Source organism: Lycorma delicatula, chromosome 8 (genome assembly GCF_047948215.1).
Source record: "Lycorma delicatula isolate Av1 chromosome 8, ASM4794821v1, whole genome shotgun sequence".
Classification (NCBI taxonomy): domain Eukaryota; kingdom Metazoa; phylum Arthropoda; class Insecta; order Hemiptera; family Fulgoridae; genus Lycorma; species Lycorma delicatula.
In genome coordinates this window covers 82,348,895-82,370,331 of record NC_134462.1, presented here as the reverse complement: position 1 = coordinate 82,370,331, position 21,437 = coordinate 82,348,895, and the positions used below count along the sequence as shown (strand labels likewise).

The following is a 21,437-nucleotide window of genomic DNA, read 5'->3' as shown; positions in this document are numbered from 1 at the left end:
TCAGTACTTTTCAGTACAGAAAAAATATGTCTCAGCAATAGATACCGCAGATAAAGAGACATCAACGTTCCAACTTGCAGTCATATCGAACCACTAACTTGCTCCTATTTTTTCGACATTAAATTGAGCGTAACTCAAAAATGACTCGACCAAAAATTCACATTCAAAATTTCAAATACAAAAAGAAAACTACAGAAAATCTAAATTTAATTAAATTGATCTAGTAGTTTTGGAAATAATCGAGCCACAAAATCTTATACACAGGCCAATAAATAAATATATAAGAAAACCACATCACATATAAGTGAATGGTATTTTCGTACTTCATTTGTGAAAAAAATTCATTTTCACTCTTCACTCCCGCCAAGTAACAACCGAAGTAATACTGTACTTTTTACTTACTGTAAGTTTGTAAAACAGTTACTTTAAAATATATTAACCCACCGGGTTGGTGTAGTGAATGGTAAACTCATCCCCGTAAATCAGCTGATTTCAAAGTCAACGTTCTCAGGTTTATATCCTAACAAAGTTAGTTCCTTTTATTCGGATTTGAATACTAGATCGTAAATACTTCGTTCTTTAATGGTTGAGTTTCAATTAACCACACGTCTCAAGAATGGTCGGCCTGAGTTTTACAGTTACATTACACTGATAAGTCACTAATGACTTTAATTGTGATACGAATATAAATAAAATTATTTAAAAAGTACATATACGTATTATTTTGATTATCGTAATTTTGTGTTTGCTTAATAATTTAATTTGGTTTTTAATTTTATGATAAGATTACTTACATTTTTTTTTTTTGCTAATGTGAAAAAATATTTTTTTTTAGAAAACCACCTACTTCTAGCCCGTAATCGAACTCGGGTTCTTCAATAAGTTGACTACAACATGTTAGGATTTAATAGCTTATTATATCTTAGCAGCATAACGTGACTAATTTTATATCTTATATTGTTTTTAAATAATGAAAATAACAAATGTAGCCTACGTAAAATAAAAATATTTCTGTAAAATAACTGAATAAAAAAATCTGATGTGGACACCACAAAATTTCGTTGTACGCCTAATAAATTACATATGCTTTTTATTACATTTTTTCATTTTTTTTTTTTTGTAATTGAATATTATTTATTGTATTTTTTTTTACAATCAGAGGTTAATAATTATTAATAAATTAATATATTTAAGTTAAAAAAAAAGGAAATGAAGTCGGATTCGAACCGATGTGCCTTCCCCTTGTAAAATCCAAATATTTCATTAATTAAAATTTTATTGGACTATAACTCTGGAATCAATGAAAATAAGTACCACTTATGATACATCGTTAAAAAGCTCAAAATGAGAGCTTCATTTATTACTACAGGTAAGAAAAACTCCAAAATCCCAATGTTCTGGATTTTGAGCTTTTTTGGACTTTCTTGATCCAATCGATTGCAATCAAAAGGCACAACTAGATGTTACAGCAGTCCTAAATCCAAAATTTCAACATTCTACGGCTATCGTTTTTCAGTTATGCAAGATACATATGTACGTTCGTACAGACGTCACGCCGAAACTAGTCAAAATGGATTCAGGGATCGTCAAAATGGATATTTCCGTTGAAATCTGAAAACCGAAATTTTTGCGATCACACACTTCCTTGAACGAAAAAACTGCCTCTTATATGACGTCATGTTTGATTTTATAAAATGAATGGTTGTAATTTAATCTTTTCACTTGAAAACAATTTTTTATTCATATAACGTTGCCTTTTATGATAAATTTCTGGAACATTTGTGCAAATATCCCCTTTTTACTCGTACTACCTATTCATATTAAATATTTCTAATTGTGATGGAAATATAAATATTAAAAATTTAGCTCTCCTGAAAAATATGATTTTCTTAATTTTTTTATCTTATTTTTCTTAAATAGGTTTTTTATTCTTACAGTATATTTTCTCTGTTGTTTTTTTTTTAACTAAAATTCGTAAAATTTTTCAATGTTTTTTTATGAAAGGATGATACAACAAAACTGCTTAGCAGATAGTATTCGTATTTGTAAAAACCAATGAAAGTAGATAGAAAGTATAAAATTGAAGAAAAAAACAAGTTTTTTACGTGAGGTAATCTGCTGAATTATATAAAAATATCGTATATTTATGATACAAATATGTTATGCTAAAGATTTGCAGAAAACTCCAGTCTACAAGTAAACAACACGTTTCCGTCGACAATTAATAAATTACGCAAATAAAGACTTTTTTTAAATTTACTTTTTCTATATTTTTTTTTATTAGGCGGGTAGCATTTGGCGATATTTTTACAGAAGATGCTCTTTCTAATGCCAATCTATTAGATAGTATGAAAATGTTTGGCTTAATTTATAAAATGCGTACCTGACGAGAATCGAGTCCAGAATTTCGGGTTTAAAAATAAATTCGATACTTCTCAGCCACAGGAATAAATGAACACATTTATTTTTATTAATTAAGTTTATAATTTTTTATATTTGTAATGATTTAGCGGAACTTTATAACGTACATCCATAAAATACTTTTATTCCATTTTTCCAATGCTTTCTTATTACTTGATGAATTTCGAACAGTTGTGTTTTTAAACCTTCACTTATTTTGTTTCATCCAACCAGATGAAAGAAATCGTTTGATAAATATTTAATGAAAATCGATGTACCCGTTCTGAAATTACAGAAGTACAAAAAAGTAAACCAATATGCTATCTAAATATATTATATCCTTCTACTGTAGTCAGGTAGTTAAGTTAAAAACCCACTTTTATATCTACGTAGCTTCATCTCAGTTACAGACTTTGTCAAAGCCATTGATCGTTTAACAAAATTATTACTAAAAGTGCGAACTGGTATCAAATCGTCCTGAAAGCAATAATAACATCATTTTATGTATCCTAAACATTTTATCTGATTGGATCACTATTTTATATCTTTTCATCATTAAAATCTAATGGCTCATGAAAATTACGGAAATACTGAAAAAACAAAGGAAATACACTTCCGGTAATAATTTATGCACCAAACGTTCTATGAGTATCCTTTTGATAATCGATCAGGTATCCGTAATTAACATACATTAACCCTAATAAATCAAGTGAGGTTAAAAAAAAATCGAATATATTTAGAATTTAAGTGTTTTATTTTACATAAAGTAACCGTTTGTAATCCGGTAATAAAAGAATTAAAAAAATTTGATGTAGATACCACATCACTACCTTGTACCCCTATTAAATTACATATACACATTTTTTGCTTCACTTCATTTAAAGTTATTTCAATTGAAAATTAGATACGATCCTCCAATTCTTTAATAAATTGTTACAAAATTGCATTGTGGTGGACACCATATTACATCAAATTTTGTTTTGTGTCCGTATCAGCATTTTATATTAGTTTATATATTAATTTTGTTTTACGTCGCTAAAGTAGTTATGTGGTGTAACTGAGAACGTATCGGATCCGTAACCATTTACATCGGTTCGAATCCGACTTCATATAAAAATGTTTTTTTAACTTCTTTTTTTAATTTAAATATTTTTATTTATTAATAATTATTACCTTCTGTAAAACTTTTTGAATTTAAATGAAAAGTACAAAAAATTCTGAATTTTTTCATATTTAATAAATATAAATTAATTTTATTATTGAATTATTATTTATTGTATTTTTTTTTTACAATAAGAGGTTAATAATTATTAATAAATCAATATATTTAAATTTAAAAAAAAAGTTAAAAAATATATGTACATGAAATCGGATTCGAACCGATGTTCCTTTCCCTTGTAAGATCCAAATATTCCATTAATTAAACTCTTATTTGTTTATAACTCTGGAACCAATGAAATTAAGTACTACTTATGATCGATCGTGGAAAATCTCTGAATAAGGGACTTATTTCTGCAGTTAATAAATAGTCAAACATCCAAATGTTTTGGATTTTAGGCTTTTTTAGACATTTTTGGTCTAGTCGATTTCAGTCAAAACGGGAGGTGCGCAACTAGATGTTACAAAAGTCCTAAATCCAAAATTTTAACATTCTACAGCTAATCGTTTTTGAGTTATGCGAGATACACGTACGTACGTAGAGACGTCAAGCCGAACCTAGTCGAAATGGATTTAAGGATGGTCATAATGAATATTTTTGTTGAAATCTATAAACCTAAATTTTTTACGATCACAATACTTCCTTTACTTCGTACAAGGAAGTAAAGATATTTATGTTTATTTTGTGATCACATAAATTTCGATTTTTCAAAAACAGTTTTTTTTTTATAGAGTTGAATGTAACATAATTTTTTTTTAATAACAAAAAAAAATTGTGAAGATTTATAATACGTAATTCGTAAAAAATTAAATTGTCAGAAATTAATTTGTTTTATTTAATTTTGTATGGAGATGTAAGAAGTTGATAACAACGTTGTAATACTTTTCTGCCACTGGTTATTTATTCTTATATAGTAGAAAAATAATTATATATGAAAAAAATTGTTTTTTTTTTTTTTTTTGAAGGGGATAATTTAAGTTGATTTAATGTAAAATTATCATTACAAGTTTAAATAAACCAAAAAAGGTTTAAAAAAATTCCAAAAAAGTTACATTTTAATTTTTTTCTGCTCCCTCACTTCCAAAATCAGCTTTTTAGAATTTTTTTTTTTTTTTTATTTTTCTACGTTTACTTGAAAGTATAAGAAAATGAAAACAATTCTACTGAAAAATGTACAACCAATAAAAAGGTTAGCTTTGATTTCTTAGTATATTTTTTAAATTTATTTATATACACACACACACACACACACACATTTATATAGCTTATGACACTCCCGGTAAGTAACGATTCCATTACGGGATCATATCTAAATCGGTTCAGCCGTTCAGCTGCTAAGGTGAACAAACATCCATAGATACATAGATACACCCTAAATACATTACACCTTCTTTTTGGGCAGTCGTGTAAAAATATAATTAATTTTTTTCCGATTAATGTTTAAGTTTTTATCTTTGAGTTTCGTAAAAAACAAGCTGATAAAAAAGCTCTTAATGCTTAAATTTCTAGTCATTATCACGAATCGAGTCAGTACAGAATAACAAATAAATGGCAATATCTGGTTTTTAATGAAAATTCCAGAATGAATTTATTCTAATATGACGTACAAATTAAAACAATTGAAATTTTAGTTTTACTGTAGGTTTTGTTTGAAATTAATTTAGTTTACTCATTTTAACATTAGCCCATTTTAATTTTTTTATATTTTTTTTTTTTTTATTCAGAATGAAATTATGAAAAAGGAAGATCTTTTAATAAAAAATTTAAATAACTTTCCTTACATATTTTCTTTTTCGTTTTGAACAAGTAATTTCATTACACTGTTAGGAAATATGTTTTATTACTTACGGATCTATTAAAGTGAAAAATTTTTAAATTTGATTTTATAATTCATTCATATTAGCTTTATTGAATTTTAAAATGATGATTACTTCATGCATTTTCCTGAAAGTTTTTTTTGTTGTATTTTAAACATCAGCGAGATATGTTTTTAAAAAAATATATCAGATAATGAAGAATTAAAATAAATATGTAGAAATATCTGGAAGAAAAATGTTTTTGGAATTTTGTTTGAAGGATCTTATTTGGGGAATATGTAGGAACTTGTATTCAGAAAAATATCAACCAATAAATTAGCTATAAATAAATAAAAAATCAATGGATGGTTGATAATTTGACCTGAAAAATCGAAAGCAGGTTGTATTTGAAAAAAATTAAAATATTTCATTTGTAAAGTTAACAAACGAATTGAGAAATTCGATTACTGTGTATAATTTATTTTCTTTTAAGATTGAAATCAAGGTACCAATAAAATAAATGTCAAATTTTTAATGATTAAAGCGTATGTTTGTAAGTGTGCGCGTTTGTGTGTGTGAGTGTGTATGTATGAGAGTGAGAGAGTATGAGAGAGAGGAAAAGATATATATATAGAGAAAAAAGAATATTTTATATAAAAAAAACCAACAACCTGGTATTATGAAGAAAGTATCAAATTCCTACGGTACAGTTATCATTTTAATAACTTGTATCTCCATAATGATTTAAGCAAATGTCGTCCATATAATTTGCTATGCATAGGTTTATTATTATATATTTCCAATTAACCTAATTAGTCAGCTGCTGCTTCAGGTTATTTGGACTAATAGTAATTTGTTAATCTTTTGTATAAACATTGAATAAATTATAATAAAAATACATTTTCTCATTTTTATCTGTTCGCTTTCGAGTTTTTTTTTTTCTCCTAGAATTATTTTTTAAATTCACTCACTCAATGCTGTTGCTCTTCCACATCCTCCTGCTGATATTTCTTGCTTCTTAAATATTGCTGCTGACTTACGTACTTATCTCGCTAACTATACATGTTTCAACAGAACCGGTTACTTGTTTCTACTCTTAGTTAAGCTGTCGACTAAACATTTTAGAATGTAATCTTTTAGTTTAGTTCAGTTTGTTAGGTTCGATCTCCCGTGGATTAGAATTTCTTTCCTGTAGGTTTATATTAAATATAACCTTTCAACTATTGAATTGCTTGGATATATTTCTTAAGTAGCGTATAATAAAATTTATACATTTTCTTCTTCCTTTTTTTTATGTATATATTTATAACTTAATATTTTATTTGTATTTTTAGTAGAGACAATAAAAAAATCTTTAGTGTCATTATTCTCTGCTTTGAATAAGTTATTATTATTATTATTTTTAGGCATAGTTATAGTTTAATAAATAAAACAAGAAAATAATATCATGCAATGCTTTTACGCATAAATTGAAGACAGTTATTAGAATTTCATAAAAATAACTAAGTAGTAAATTTAAAAAAGTTTAAAGTATTTTATTTTTAAAGCTCTTCAGTTTTTAACATGATTAACAAATTTATATAAAGCAATGTAAAAATGAGTAAAATTTATTAGTCATTTAGAATCTTTTTAGGAAAAAAATGTGAAAAGACGTTTTAGCTTTAAAAATTATAGTATATCTCCGTTCATCCGGACTAGACACGGTCCGATGAATAAAAAGTTCAAATAATTAGAAATACAGGTTGAGATAATAAAAAGTATAATAAAAAAATATTATTTTTTAAATTTATTTATTAATAATAAATTAAAAACTTTATTTAAAATGAGATCAATATTGAAGAGAATTTTTATGAAAATATAATTAATAATTTACGTCGCACGTATTTCTTTTGGATGAGAATGTATATGTTCAATATGTTGTACTGGTTTATGAATTTATCGTTCGTACATTAAACATACAAATATATGACCGATAGGTTTATAATCTATAGTCTTTAACTTACTGAGGAGTAAGAAAAAAAAAAGTTTTTTTTGATTTCAAAAAATGTATAAATAAAATTCCATTTGTACTTTATTTTATTTATAATATTACACTAATTTAAAAATTTTAATAAAACCAGATCAATATTAGGAAGATTTTTTTTTTAAATAAGTTTTAGAAAGAATAAATAATATATAAATTCCTAATGACATAACGTTCCCGATAATTAAATGACTGGATAACGAAATTTGAACAAACGAGGATACTGAAATCTAAGTCAACAGATGCTATGAGTATCTACAATGAAAGCATAAGAACGGGGAATGGAAGGACAAATTGATTTGATGTTTATGTTGATAGAGAGGCGTACGTACAAAAGGATTGTGTTTATTCCCAACGTACGTTCCCATATATCCACATAGAATGTACATGAAAGAGGTTGGTAAAGTGCCTTTCAGGTGGATAAGGGTGTGAATATTGGTAAAAAGAAAATAAAACATCTGTGCCGTTCGCATGTCATATGATTTTATTGGTATAGTAAGAGACAGATGTGAATGAAATGTTATTTTAACTTAAACTAAAAGAAGAAAGAATAATCGATATTAAAAATAAATGTAAAGAAAATTAAAAGGATGAAAATTGGGTAGCATGAAATCTAAATTTACTTTATTTCTAAAAGGAATTAATTTATTTGTGTATAAATACATAAAACAAAAAACTTATTACTTATTTAAATCTTATACTTATTACTTATTTAAGTTTTACTCTGTATTATTTTTTTTTAAAAAACAAAAATTAGAAAAGCTTTTAATTTCAAGAACATAAAAAATTGAATAAGGTAAATTAAAAAAAAAAAAAACTTAATAAAAGTTGTTTAAGATTACTTAACTTCTTCTTTAACAAATTTAATTCTATCAAACGCGCCGGTGATATTTAGATTATTACTCGTTAGCTGTGAGTATCCAAATTGTTATTAATACACGGATGAAAATCATATAATATGTTTTACTTTCCAGGAAAGTTCTAGAACAATGTTGAAAGAAGGAACGTAAAGTAATCAGTCAAAAAATGGGAAATGGGCTTTATTGAAGTTTCATCATCCAGGGAACTCCAAAAACAAAAAACAAAAATGGAGGGTAATGTTCATACACGTACGTATGTAAGTGCGTTGACAGTTTTTTCCTGTTTAGCGTCCGGGAACCACCATCAGTCATTAATTCAGAGGATAAATAAGGATGACATGTATAAGTGAAGTGTAGTCTTGTACAGTCTCAGGTTGACCATTTCTGAGATGTATGATTAATTGAAATCCAACCATCAAAGAATACCGGTACGATATAGTATTCAAATTAGTAGAAAAGTAACTAACTGCCTTTACTAGGATTTGAACATTGGAACTTTGGACTTCGAAATCAGCTGATTTTTGAAGACGCGTACACCACTAGATCAACCCGGTGGGTACGTTGTTAACCTGTTTGAAGCTTAATAACTTATGACTGGATAAACCAATTTTGATTAAATGTCTTACAGACTCGTTTATATGGGGCAACTGGCTGGTAAAACCTTGGGATTAATTTCTCCAATGGATAGAGTACATATTTTCTTTGGGGTTAATTTTCTAAAGATTTTGCAAACATAAGTCCACTTTATATTAAGCTCGTAATAATACTAAGAATCTAATAATAATTCGCATCCATCCCCAAAAAATTAATTTATTTTATTTATTTATTACCAGATAGAAATTTACATATCCCGATATATTCACGAAGAATAAAAATGCAGAAAACAAAGCAAATCCTACCGAGGCAAATATTATTGCCTATGGGCAGGTCTGATTGAAAACTAAAATTACAATCACAAAATACAAAAAATACATATAAAATTACTCATAAACAAAGAAAGATCAGCCAATTTATTAATAATTAAATGATGTGTACTATTTATAATCTTATAATCTTTATATATTTATAATCCTTTGATTATCTAACTCTCCTTAATCCTAGAAATAAAATTTTAGGTAAACATTTATTGGTCGTACATTTATTTTTCAGTAGAATTTTTTTAGTTTTTTCCATTTAATATAGTAAACGTAGAAAAATCAAAAAAAATTCTTGGAAGGTGATTTTGGAGGTGGGGAGCAGGCAAAAACCGAGTTTATGATTTTTTGGTTTATTTAAATATACGAGTATAATGCTAATTTTTTTAAATATATTAAGATACTTTTTTTAGTTTTATAATGATAAAACATCATAAATTATCTCCACCCAAAAAAAGATATCTTAGTTAATTTTTTCCACGAGGAATATAATTATTTTTCCACTAGAGAAGATTAAATAACCAATACCAGGAAATTATCATAACTTCGTTGTCAGATTTTATTATTTTACCTGCTGGTAACGGTATAAAATTTTCCCGACAGATTTTGAATAGTATTAGATATCTATATATTTGCTCCTTTTTTGTGTAGCGTGAAAATTTTCTTCAATTTCATTGACATTAAAATAAATATAAAAACCGTTTACCAACAATTATATATGTAACACGTCCAACCACTTTCAGAAAGTAATTTCCATCATCAGGAACACACTAAGTAATTATGTATGTAATAATAATTAAGACTTCACATTTTTGTTTTTAATCTCCGGGTCCACCGTTAGGCATGCTTTAGAGGATCAGATGAATGAATTGTATCGTGTGTAAAAATGCCATGCCTGATCGGGATTTGAACCCGAGACATCCGGATGAAAAGCCGAGACGCTACCACTCGCGCCACGGAAGCCGGCAAGACTTTACATATTAATTATATAAAACTTTTTTTTTGTACATATAACATCATCATGTATGTTAAAATTATGTCAACGTAGAACGTGTTGTCCGTATAGTGGTCTCAGTTGTTATGTATAGTGGTGTAATTAATTGACTATATATATATATATATATATATATATAATTCGTCTTAATAATTCGGCTTGTCAATAACTTAGTGTGTACCTGACGATGAAAATTACTTTCTGAAAGCGCTTTGACGTGTATTACATATATATTTGTTGGAAAGCGGTTTATATATTTATTATAATACTATAATATAACAATGGGCCATGTTAAAAAAAAATCAATTTGATTGGCAGTGCGGCAAGTATTAATTTTTTTTTTTAATGAGTTTATGTATTTTATTAAAGTTTTTGTTTATCAAAATGGTAACTGATACGTATTTTTGTTAAAAAGTTTGTTAGTGAATTCAACCGTAATAGGTACTGAAATACCTTTTATTCGTGACCGTATGTATCACCAATTAACTAAATGCTTTTTAATTAATTAATCATTTTATTAAATTTTTAAAAATAAATTTTCAATTTATTATGTACTAGCTACTAAAATGTATGTTTTTTTCTGTAGTCCTTTATAAATCAACGTATTAAGAAATCAATTTTCAATAGATTTCTTAATACGTTGCCGAAATCAAAATGCAAATGTACTTTATAATGAGTCCATAAATGAACCTGTATTTCGAACTGTAGGTTATGTATCTATTTAATAATTTTTTTTAGATCTTTTTGAAGGTGTAGCGTTGTAGTAAGAAGTCAATATTACATAATTATTGAACACCATCCAAAATATTTTTTCGTTTTCATGCAATTGAAAATCCCTAGTGAAAATTACTTGCAGCTCTTAAAAATAATTACAAAAGGACTACCTCCTTGTTTGTATATTTAAAATTTTGTAATTAAAAAATGAAAAACATTATTAATAAAAAGTCAAAAAAACATAATTAAGATTAATGAACTTAAACGGTAGTTTATAAATTTTCATATTGGTGTCAAAAATATAACTTAAATAACAATTTTTCGTTAAATTTTTTTTTAAATTCATGTAATATAAAAATGTGGCAAAGTATAGCATGAAATTCCCAAGTATTAATCAAAACTGAAATAGAGCCATAAAACAAAATTTATAATTTTTAGAATAAATTTTAAGAAATTTTTAAGAAGATATATAGGTTAAGCTTAACAAATTTGGATAAGAAAAGTTTTTGTATAAATCTAACATCCTCTTCAATAAAGGCAAAAATAAGATAAAGAAAATTTTCAAAAAACCTTTCTGCAGTTTAAGTCAGGGATCTATAATTTAAAAAAAAAAATTAAAATGTAGACGTTTCTTCATCGGTCTATATATAAAGTGTAAACTTTTTTGAAAAAAAATCTTTCCGATTATTTGTAAATGTATTGTATGTGGTGACAAATTCGTATTAATCAACTTTTCTCTGAAACACCTCTGAAGAAAATCGAAATTGGTTTTTTCGCAATATTGTCCATCCCTTAACAATTTTTTTTTTTAAAAATAAGATATATGTTCCTTATATAAAGATACTTGAGCTAGATTTGAAGAAAATTGGTTCAGTCAATCCTGAGAGATATAACGCCAAAAGCTGTGTGACATACGTATACATATACATATATATGTTTTTTTTTTTGGCCAAGGTAAACTAGTTGGACCCTAAAACATAAAGATTTGCAAAAAACCTGATAAATAATTTTTGACATGATCATACTTTCTTCTTTAATTTCAATTATTTCGCTGGGAAAGAAAAAAATTATTTTGTTATTTTTTATACATTATAAAATTATATTTTATGAAAATATCTTGATGTAAATTAACGACCCCTAATTGGATTTATATCAAAATCTGTAGTGCTAAATCAGACATCTTTAATATTTCATATATCTTTCACGAAGAATTAAAGTTTCTAGAGTAGTTAAAAGTAAAAACTAAGCCAAAAATTGACACATGCTGAGCATTGAGTGTTGAGAAAATCTTCATATTGTAGTATCTTTTGGTTTAAATATATCTTTTGTTTTAAAAAAGATAATAATGGATCATCAGAGCATTAACAAATTTATCGTATTATTGTATTTTTCGATCAAATTATCTCAAATTTGAATATCCAAATCCGGACGAGATTTATAAAGAAATTCTTCGAAATATATATCATCTGATCCATTCAAATAAACCATTATTTGATTAGGGTAAGTTATATATCTGATAAAAATGGACATTATATTTCAACATAATTTAATGTAAATATATATATATATATATATATATATATATATATATATTACTTAAGGTACATAAATATTCATATTATTAGTACCTGTTCAGTTGAACAAGTTAAAAAGATGGTAACTACATATCATAAAAAATAATATCCACTCGGACTAGTACAGTGAAAGAAAAAATCTACATAGCGAGAAGATGAACTGCATTATTTTACTTGAAAGGATCTATCAATTATTTTTTATATCACGTATAATATCGCAAGTTCTGCCTTTTTATTTTATCTTGACTTAAACAGAGACGTTATCTTTTTATTTGATCTTAAGTATTTTTGTTTGATTTAATATTAAATAGTACACGGTAAGGTTTTTCTTAAATTTACGATTAAATATTTTTATTGACCAACTAAAATTTATATAATAGAAAACATAAAAAAAAAAGTTACGTATAATATTATTTTTACAAATAATTTTTATTATATTACAAAAACCGTATGAAGGATTGTTTACGGTGTTGTATAACATCTTGGGCAACTATCCAATGAAGAATATTATTACTGTATAAACGTATATCTTCTACATGACTCTTAAAGAAGAATTTTTTTTTAATCATCCGTTACCAGTCATTCTATTGCAAATAATGCTTGTACAGTAAGTCTATAAACAATTTAATTAATGTGTTTCGTGTTTTACAAATACTTATCAAATGTAAACAGAAATAAAATCGAGTTTTTCTTCCAACATTAAATAGCTATTTCTAATTCACATGGAATATCAAAATTTATTTGAACCATTAAAAATTTATTTATTTATTTACTCTGTGCACATGATCTAACTTTTATTTGCTTTAAGCAAAGATAAGACGTTAAATGAATATTCATAAGTTGTTTAGGTACAAATATATATATATATATATATATATATAGTACATAATAGATAAGCAATATCAAACTACTATGTTTGTTATTTTCTTCGTTTTTCTTATTAAAAAAACGAACATAAAAAATTACCGAAGTAAAATTAGTAAGAAATTGTATTAAACTTCTAGACATTATTTTATGTATGTTTAATTAATAGCAATAATTTATCTTGGTTACAGATATAAAATAAATTTCTCTTAAATTGTACCGGTATATTTATTCTAGATATCTTGAAAGATTTAATCTTGTAAGATTTTTACTTAATAAAAAGTTTTATAGATAAAATTAAAAATAAACAAACGTTATTTATTGATGGTATTACTGAATTATTTCGTATTATATACCAGTTAAATTTTCTATGAATTTATAAATTTTGTATTGTTAAATACTTTTAGGGCGGAGGGGAATACTCAAAATTTATTACCATATTTCTAGCTACATCATATTTTTTGTTTCTTTACTTTAAAAGGGATAAAACATCTTCCTATTTTAAATATGTTTAAAATAAAATGTACGTAGTTCGTGATACATATAACTTGAATATAATAATTTAATAAATAAACTTTGGGAATACTTGGAAAATGATTCTTTAAAATCCTGTTTTTTTTAATATTATAATCTGCCTTAATTACTTTTTTTAATAAAGTTAAAAGCCTTAATTATTTATATAATAAAATAAAATTTAGTTTTTTTTTATTGTTTTTTGTTTACGATAGCATAATTATCGAATTAGAAACTTTAAAAATACGTATAACAAATAAAAGGAAACACAATTTCAAATTATTTTCATCCACTCGTACTCGTAAACTCTTTTATAGCCTCCAGGACCACCGGTAATGCTTCAGAGGATGAGATGAAATGGCAATTTTTCAGCGTGTGAAAATGCCATGTCTAATCGAGATTCGAACCCGAGACCTCAGGATGAAAGGCAGAGAAGCTGCCACTCGCGCCATGGGGGCTGGATGTACTAACTATTCCAAGAAAAGTTTATTATTTTATGAATGGTATTTTCTTTTGTGTTTTTATTATTTTTTGTGCCCTTGCCTTTTAATTCAATATTTTTAGAATGATTGTACCGATTTTCATATTATTAATAACAATTATTTTCATTTATTCAACAACAAAATATCAGGTTCATTTCCAGTTAAAAAAGAAAAGAATGAACTCTGACCGAAACATTTAATTGAATTTTAATTTTCTATAAACGACTATGTAAGCTAAGTGACATCTTAAACGGTTTGTGAGCGAGATGACATGAAGCACGAGTTACTTCAGGAAATTAAGCACCTATTCTTAGACTTAACAAGCATCTCATGTTATTCAAAAAATTAAGGAATAAAATGGTCTTCTTCAACAAGCTAAATAGATAAATGACGCTACTGTCGCACGTCAGCAAATGCTCTACAGGTGTATTCAACATTATATAAGACACTTTCATTCTGTTCACCACAAAAATCGGTTGTATAATAAACATCACTACATTCAGAGAAATCAATTTAATTAGATGCTTTAAAAGAGCCTATAAGAAAAATTAAGAGATATCTTACAAAATAAATTAATTTACTCCAGTCAGTATAAAACAAATAATTTTTTTACAAAAATAATTTTAAACTGTTTAAAAATAATTAAATAAATCTATAAATATTAATATTAATACGAAGAGAAAATATAATTTATAAATTTAAAATTGTATTAAAAAGAAAATATTCTTTTGAGAAATATATACTGGAAAAATGTGAAAACGGCTACATACTCGTAAAATTTAATGAATACAAGCCCGTCTAGCCAAAACCTGGACCATCGGGGTTCTGTCAGCCCAGGAAAATCCCGGAGCCAACTCAGGGATTCCTCGGAATTAAGGAGCCTATCCCATGGTCGCAGAGCTCGCTTCGTTCGCCATTCCCAATTTGCCAGGGAGACCGGCTTCCTAACACCTGCAGAGCTTGCTTCGGTTTCCATTCCCATCTACCCACAGCGCTTCACCAAACTTTATATACAAAAACATTTCTGAATAAATGTGATCTATTAGATCGAAAACGTACCTGATGCGTACAAAAGTTAGCCTTCAACTTACTGACAAATACCCCGTTTGAATTTTGAAAATCGGACGGTTTTTGCAGAGATATTATAAGAACATCCCCATTGCACTTCCCAAAACAGCGGCCCAGGGGCACCCAGTTTGTTACCAGTAATGTATCCCACGAAGTGCTCGAACATACCTCACAACTCTATCCTCACATACAGTCCCCACGGGAAACCCATTATGGTTAAACAGGAAACTCACTGTTCACAGTTCATTAATTCAATTCATTAAAGTTTGCGCTTCAACCGGCAAATTTCCACTACTACATATTTTTTTTTTTCGAGATTAAATATATCTAAAAACCTTCTCTGTTATGTCAAGGAACATGGGTAAAAATTTGGTTGCGATTGACCGAGTAGTTTTTTTTGTTTATCTCGAACAAATAAAAAAGATTGGTTTTCGATTAAAAAAAAAAACAAAAAATAGATTAATAAATTATCAAATTCTTCCTCTATATCCTATGAAAAAGATTGGGTAAAAGTAAATTAAAATAAAAACATATTTCAAATAACTTAGTTCTTGAAGTCCCTAATCGGTGTAAAAACTACCGCTAACAGAGATCATGCAGCTTTTTTATTTGTTCTCTTTCATAATTGATTATCGATTTATTATTTTTAAATATAAAATTTGTCGGTGATTGACAGAAATGTTTGGTCTTTCCTTAGATTTCTTCTAAAATTTAATATTCATTATGATTAATTAGCTTTTTAAATATAATATACGTTCTTTTTAAATATTTTTAAGCCATTGATTCGATTAGTAGTTCGCACTGTCGTCATTAAATTTGATAACATTTAAATAATAAATAAAATATGTTTTTATTAATGTACGATTGTTTTATTGCCCTTCTTAAAATCTTATCTATGCGTGGACCTTCATAAATTCATACCGGGAAATACGTTTCAATTAATTTATAATTTTTTTTTAACAATATAAACAAGCAAAATAAAAATGTTAATTATTCTTTATGTTAATTCGTTATTATGATTTGATAGGATAATTTTTTTTAATATTTAATTAAGCAGATACGATCATAACTTAATTTAAAAGTGTTAAAAATTACCATAATAAAATAAATTAAAAATCCAACCAGGTAATAAATCAAAAAAATTAAAATTATAATTTTTCTAATATTAATACATTTAATTTATATTTCAATAACCTTCATTTTTATTTTATAATAATAAAAAAAATAATAATACAGCCAGGCTTAAAGATTTTATTTATTTTTTTTAAATATGCTTATCATGGCATTTAGTTATTTAACCTAAATTTAAATAATGCAGTTTAATGATCCATATTTGAATATAAAATATAATTAACGCGTAGTCATTGCAGTAACAAGCCAATAATAATAATAGCTGTATTAACAATCTTGCTTATTACTTAAGATTGACAGTACAATAACGGAACGGGGTTTTCAACAAGGAGTTAGACAAGGCGATAACAAGTGAGGCTTGTTAAAGATCGGCTCTATTATTATTATTATTATATATACTTCTTTTTCCATGGGTTTTTTAAATCTTTTTATTAAATTTTGTTACCTTTTTTATTCGTGATCGTTTTCTAAAATTTTAACATTCTTAATGTTACGTAAAAAAAAAGTATAATAGGTAATAATAGTAAGTAGAATAGGTAATCATAATATCATTATGATTTATCTGGATTAATTACAAAATTTATTTAAAAAATAAATTAATTTATTTGATGTTATCTTTTCCAACTATTAAGTATGCATAAACAAAGGATTGTTATAACAAAAACGTATACCACTATATATACATATATGCGCGCATACCTTATTTCATTTGCGCAAATGTGGCAGTACTAGCGGGCACTTTAAATACTTTTTTACACTTTAAATATTACTCATTTATTGAATTCTAATCAGCTTGAAGTCGTGATTTCTACGGTTTAAATCCTAGTAAAGGTGACTTTTATGTGGATTTGAATAGTAGGTCGTGGATACCGGAATTCTTTAGTGGTTGGGTTTCAATTAACCACACATCTCAGGAACGGTCGGCCTGAGACTGTACAAGACTTCACTTCATTTTGCATTCATACAGATCATCCTCATTCATCCTTTGAAATAATACCTTACGGTGGTTCTGGAAGCTTAACAGAAAAGAGAAAAAGAGGCGACTACAGCAGTTGTACGTCAGTGCTACACTAGTGCTTCTTGTGGTGAAAATGAGTACTAATGACCCACTATACTCACTTAGCCACTAATTTATTTAGAGCGTTTTTTTGGAGTGGAAGTGCGATTTTTCAATTTTTTTTTTTTTTTGTCTTCAGTCATTTGACTGGTTTAATGCAGCTCTCCAAGATTCCCTATCTAGTGCTAGTCGTTTCATTTCAGTATACCCTCTACATCCTACATCCCTAACAATTTGTTTTACATATTCCAAACGTGGCCTGCCTACAAAATTTTTTCCTTCTACCTGTCCTTCCAATATTAAAGCGACTATTCCAGGATGCCTTAGTATGTGGCCTATAAGTCTGTCTCTTCTTTTAACTATATTTTTCCAAATGCTTCTTTCTTCATCTTTTTGCCGCAATACCTCTTCATTTGTCACTTTATCCACCCATCTGACTTTTAACATTCTCCTGTAGCACCACATTTCAAAAGCTTCTAATCTTTTCTTCTCAGATACTCCGATCGTCCAAGTTTCACTTCCATATAAAGCGACGCTCCAAACGTATAGTTTCAAAAAAATCTTTTCCTGACATTTAAATTAATTTTTGATGTAAACAAATTATATTTCTTACTGAAAGCTCGTTCGTCTGTGTTATTCGGCATTTTATATCGCTCCTGCTTCGTCCATCTTTAGTAATTCTACTTCCCAAATAAGAAAATTCTTCTTCCTCCGTAATCTTTTCTCTTCCTATTTTTACATTCAGTGGTCCATCTTCATTATTTCTACTACATTTCATTACTTTCGTTTTGTTCTTGTTTATTTTCATCTATGCCGTTCATTGTTTTTTCTAAATCCTTTTTACTCTCGGCTAGAATTACTATATCATTAGCAAATCGTAGCATCTTTATCTTTTCACCTTGTACTGTTACTCCGAATCTAAATTGTTCTTTAACATCATTAACTGCTAGTTCAATAACAATAATTACAATTTTGTTGTAATTATTGTTATTTTTTAATTGTTAGCAAACGTGTCTAAAAAAAAATATGACCTTAATCAGGCGAAATCTCGAGATACTGAGGGTGACCTTGCTCTACAGCCTCATTCCCTTGACCTTTTAAGTTGAAAATTTATTGGCATCAATGCTCCATATATAGAAGTAATTTGGTCAAAATCGGTCGTGTAGGTCTAGAGATATAAGGTATGAAACACCGCAGCGCACACATGCACACACGCGCGTGCCCGTACATACGAAAGTCCGGAAATTTCCATCCGGTATTTTGTCTTCCTTAGGTGTCAAAACGTAAAGATACGGTGAAAACCTCATATGCCCAAACTGGACCTATTACAATACTTTCCCTTCTCTTGCTATAGATCTGCTATATTGCTAAGCGTATATATATATATATATATATATAAAATAAGAAATATTTTACTTAAAAATATTTTCTTTATTAATCCCTTGGGTTAAGTAATCAACTATACAAACTTATAAATTAAATTCATTACGTTTCAGAATTCTGCATGATGTGTGTATGAATGTGTGTTGTCACCTGAGGAGGCTTAGATAATTCTAAGTGAAATGTACGGAATTTAATTTATAAGTTTGTATTGTTGATTGGTTAACCCAAGAGATGAATAAAGAATATATTTTTAAATAAAATATGTCCTTTTATTATATTTAATTCTATCCAATCAAGAGGAAAATAAACTTAAATAAATTACATATAAGTTAATTATGATTTAATGTTTAGATTATAAATTTCTCGATCCATATAGTTTTTTTTATATATCATACCGTTTTAATAATTTTATACATTTATTAAGTTAATTATTATATTTAATTAAAAAAATATAAAATACAAGAGAATAAATATTTTAATTTTGAAAATTACATTCTTACCTGAAGTCCTGGTTTATCTCTATGCTAGGGCAGGTACGAATGATAATGATATTCTCACACTGGCGACACGAAACCTCCGTTCATATGTTGAGGACTGTATAACAGATAAAAATGAATTAAAAATAACAAAATTACAAATAATTTCATTAATAAATTTTTTGTTTAAATTATGTATAATTTCAACTTAATTTATTATACAAAATACAAATATTTAAGTGTTCTCTTTTACTTTAATTAATGTATATTATTTAATGGCATTTATATATGTATATACTAGTACACATACATATACATATATATATATTAACATTATACACATAATGAAAAATTTGACGTGTTTTAGATTATTCTATTATTAATAAGTAATTATATATACAATATTAAAATATTTAACTATATTTTATTCAATTTAATTTAATAACAGAAACTGTTATGTGATTAAAGTTAATTTCAAATAGGAAATTAGAATAAATAAACAAATCTTGTTTACCTATTGTCTATAGCCTAAAGAAAAATTGTTACATATGTTACTAATCTGTATAGCTTCAAACTACAAAATTATATTTGTGTTTTGTAACCGTAACATGCTGTTCAAAGTAATTATCTTAACCAAAAACAAACACAATTTTATAATAAAGTTAATAATCATAGAAAGTATAACTTAATAAACAACTTTGTATAAAAAAAGGGCTGTAGTTAGTGTTCCACACGTACTACACGTAGCTTTTACCTAACGTGTAATTTGGAATATTAACTTCCTTGATTTTTTTTTAAAACTTCCTAATTATTGTTATGTTCGAACTACGAAATCATAGATTTTTCAATAAATGTGTTTTATTTAAAACATCTACTTTCGACGTGGTATGTATTTATTGGAAATCTTATTTATACTCGCTTATATAATAATTTCCCTAATTTGAGACTTTTAAATATTAAATTTTTTAACTAAAGATTATTTTTATAAAAAGATTTTTAATCATTATTTTCTCTTTTCTTTACAACATATATATGTAATATAGTATAGTATGTATAAAATCTTCTAAACGAAAAAAAAAAAAAATAAGAAAATATTAAAAAAGTATCCGTTAGAAAAGTATATCTGTGCGTATGTATATCATTCTCGAACATGTGTATGTGTTAAATATTATATGTTGGTTCAATATGTATCTCAGACAAATTTTAAACTAATTATTAGATTCAATGATTTGTAGATTATGGATTTAAATTTTGTGTGATAGCTCTTTTTTATGATTATTAAGTTTGAAAAAGTTAAATAAGGGTTGGAAGAGAAAGTCATTCAAGGGGATATTAAATCTTGAAGGGTTGGTTTTATACTTTAAAAAAAATATTATAGTATAATTTTTAAATATAAACACATAAATGCACTTTTAATAATAAATATTATTTTGAAAATGAAGGTTAACTGGAAAATCGTCGGTCAAATAACGGTCCTTAAAGCGAAGTCAATCAGAAAAGATTATTTATTAGACAGTTAACAAAGTTTATTTTTTACGCTTTTATAGAAACGTAGTGTTAAATTAAAATTTCCAAAAAAATGTATTTTTATTTGTTTTGTCTTCACTTTTTTAAAGCAAAATTTGATTTATAGAAAGAATATTACATAGATTAAAAGTCTATGAACCGATGCGTTCAAATTAATCGGCATAGCTATAGCGTGACTATTATAAGCATAATTGGGTAAAAAAAATTATTTTGCAGTGTTTGTTTTTTTCTCGTGTTAGGAAATAAATATAGGTCCGATACTCATAAACGTTTTTTAAACTACACCTAATAATCCTTGGAATTATAACGGGTATACACCTGCATAAACCTAAAAATCTTTAAAGATAAAAATATTCTTTAAATCATAAACCACGTCAGAAGTCATAGTCAAGTAATGATGTTTATTCTCTATTTGGTTTTATTTCCATTTTCAAATTATATTACATATTTAAATATATAATTTATTTTTAAGTAACTGGTTAATAAACCTACTTTTCTTATA

The 21,437-nt window shown here is 26.5% G+C and overlaps 1 protein-coding gene across 2 annotated transcripts in view; it reads right to left on the bottom strand.

Annotated features, from left to right (window-relative positions):
* Positions 1–21,437, bottom strand: part of LOC142329258 (homeobox protein araucan-like) — a 496,188-nt gene that overhangs the window by 14,946 nt on the left and 459,805 nt on the right. For both annotated transcript variants that reach the window (XM_075373678.1, XM_075373679.1), the window contains one exon: positions 19,433–19,526. In XM_075373678.1, coding sequence (XP_075229793.1) covers positions 19,487–19,526 — 40 coding nt within the window. In that variant the 3' untranslated portion in view covers positions 19,433–19,486. The remainder of the gene's footprint in view (positions 1–19,432; positions 19,527–21,437) is intronic.